The sequence below is a fragment of the Postia placenta genome, assembly GCF_002117355.1.
Source record: "Postia placenta MAD-698-R-SB12 unplaced genomic scaffold POSPLAscaffold_48, whole genome shotgun sequence".
Taxonomy (NCBI): Eukaryota; Fungi; Basidiomycota; class Agaricomycetes; order Polyporales; family Adustoporiaceae; genus Rhodonia; species Rhodonia placenta.
Window position 1 is genome coordinate 1 of NW_020169879.1, and position 2,669 is coordinate 2,669.

Consider the following 2,669-nt stretch of genomic DNA (forward strand, 5'->3'; position numbering starts at 1 on the left):
ACCAGGGAACTGTGGCAGAGCACATTGTGATACTTCACCTGTGCCATTAAGTCTGCCAGCTCCAAAGGTGCTGAAACAGTACTTGTACTTGCCAAGGGTGAAGTGACGGGGGCGCTTGTTGCTGCCTGGGTGGATCCCAAGGCAACCGTAGCCCGCACGTCAGCGCATTTTGTGTAAGGCTTGTCCTTACAATTGGGGCACTCAAATTGTTGGTACCCTTGCTTCCCGCAGCCATAGCAACTGCCGGGGAAGTTCCCTTTTCTGACGGCTGCATTGATGCTGGCCGAAGCTCCTTGTGATTGGGGTGCACCACCACGTGCCCCACCGTGGCCTTGACCTTGGGCCAAGAAGAAGTTGTTCAACTCGGGCCATCGGGCCTGGCTGATGTCGAGGATCTGCTCGACTTTGGTGGCGCACTTGTCAGCTTCTTGCCACATGGCAAAGGTCTCGAGCTCGATCTTGCGATAGATGCGGAAGGGGATGCCACTCAGGTACTTGTCGTGGAGTTCCACATCCCCATACCCGGAACGGTCCGCCACACCCTTGAACATTGCAGAGAATTCTGCAGTGGTGCACTTCTCGCACATGGTTTTGTCAGCACAGAGTTTAGTAAGCTCCACCTGTGCTGCGGTGGCATCGTCAAGGTTGCTGAAACAGGCTTTGAACACCGTGAGGAAGGCCGTTTCATCGGCGAAGGGTGACATTGCTCCCTGAGTCCCGATCTGAACAGCGGCAAGCTGGGAGAAGATGGGGGTGGCCCAGGTTCGCGCGTCACCATCGAGGAGGCTGAGGGCAACTTGGACCTTCAGCTCGATGGTGGAGAGGGTCGTTTTAACCGCCCAGTAGATGAGCAGCTGGGAGACGAAGCGGTTGCACTCGACGACCATTTTTCCATCGTATTGGAGAGGGAGGAGAAGTTTCAACATCTCCTTATCAGGGACAGTGGCGGGAAACAACATTATTGGCAACAAGGAGGATGAAGGACTGCCTGCAGATGAAGGCAACTGTTGTGACTGTCCACTGGGCAAACTTTGCAAGGAACGAGTGCTTGGGCGGCCTCGCGGTGGCGACAGCGGTGGAGACGATTGAAGAAGCCCGGGGGCGGGGTGACGTAGGACAGGGACTGAAGTCGAGGTGGTGACCGCTGAGGACGAGCCGGCCCAAGAATGTGGCAGAGTGTCGCAGGGCTTGGTCTTGGGAGGCCCTTCCAACCGCGGCCCCAAAGAGGGCTGGGGGATCGCTTGAGGGGTCGCTGGAGGCTGTGTGACTGCCTCAGTTCTTTGAGGGAGATTGGGGTCTCCTTGCGCTTGACCTGTACTGGCAACAGGTTGAGGAATGCGGATGCCTGGCGAGGCAGGTTGGGATGAGATGGGAGTGACGTGGCGGGAGACAGATCAGGACGCGTATTTGAGATCTGGCACAAGGGGGTGCTAAACTTGTCGGATGGGCACAAAGTGTCCATCTTCGACGGTGATGGAGCGCGGGGTGCAGTTAGGGCATGGCTGTCTGTTACAGTCGAAGAAGAGGGCGCCTGGATCATCTAGGCGTGCGACGTCAACATGATCTTCTGCATTGAATGCATGCTCAAGTCCTGTACAGTTGAAGGCTTCTTCAGCCATGATGGATGGAGGGAGGAAGGGGAGGTGCATGTACTATGAAAGGCCGTTTGTAGACTAGCTTACACCTATGGTGCCCAAGGTGACACTAGGGTTCGCGATTCACATGGGGCCCAGTACTGCTTTTGGCTAGAATGCAGCAGGGACCTAGTCCACGTGTCCATTTAAGGACAAGCACCGCCCACTGAAGTGCAGGTGCTGAAAGGTTCATTCCCTAAGTGTTGGCGATGTATAATAGGCTATCTACATATTGTATGGTATCAAAAGGGTGTGCACCACCCAACCTATAGGAAGTGAAAAGTGAGTGTGGGTTTCAAGGAACGCCAGCAGCGTTGGGGGGTTTTGACCTATTGTCACAACTTAAGGTCAAGGAACAGGAACAAACCTAAATGCTGGGGGCGTTCGACTGGGTCCCACCGAAGCGATGGTGAGCTTACGCTCAAACCTAAGGCTAGGGACAAGTGAATATATTAGTTAAGGTAAGAAAGAATACAAGGGAGGCTTACTGACCTAGGGACAAGAGGTCAAAACTGAGGTCCCTAGGGCAGCAGAGGCCAGCTTATATACATGGGGAGATAAGGGCAGGCTGTGCGTGCTGGTCCGTGCGCAGCTGGTCCGTGCGCAGTATGCTGACGTGGCCCCGGGGGCCGGTGAGTCAGAGAGTGGCTATGTCAGTGAAGCCCGAGCTGTGCCGCGCACTGCCACCCATCTAATCTAATCGTACAGTAGATAACAATGCATCCATATCAGGCATGTAGTACAGAGGTCATGGGTGTCCACAAAAAGGAAAAAATTAAAAAACAGCTAGACACTGTACCAACTTGTGACAGGGTCGAAATGGGCGACTTTGATTTCCATATGTAGCCCTTCGCTAACTATTCCTTTAGGAACTTATCGAGTTCCTCCTGCTTATTGTTTAACAGGGAATAGACCTTCGAATGGAACATTGAGTAGCCAGGTACAAGTTCAATCGCATGATTGTATGGCTTCCTTTCAGATAACCGTTCTGATGCTTCTTTGGAGAAGACATTCAGGAACTTGTGGTACTGTTTA

The 2,669-nt window shown here is 53.5% G+C and overlaps 1 protein-coding gene across 1 annotated transcript; it reads right to left on the reverse strand.

Moving 5' to 3' along the window:
• Positions 1 to 1,430: 1,430 nt before the first annotated feature.
• On the reverse strand, positions 1,431 to 2,244 carry POSPLADRAFT_1161250 (hypothetical protein; the record flags this gene model as incomplete). Its single annotated transcript, XM_024487659.1, has 4 exons — positions 1,431 to 1,652; positions 1,864 to 1,900; positions 2,034 to 2,067; positions 2,184 to 2,244. Coding segments are annotated over 4 exons (354 nt in total), but the record flags the coding sequence as incomplete, so codon positions are not given.
• Between the last annotated feature and the right edge of the window lie 425 nt (positions 2,245 to 2,669).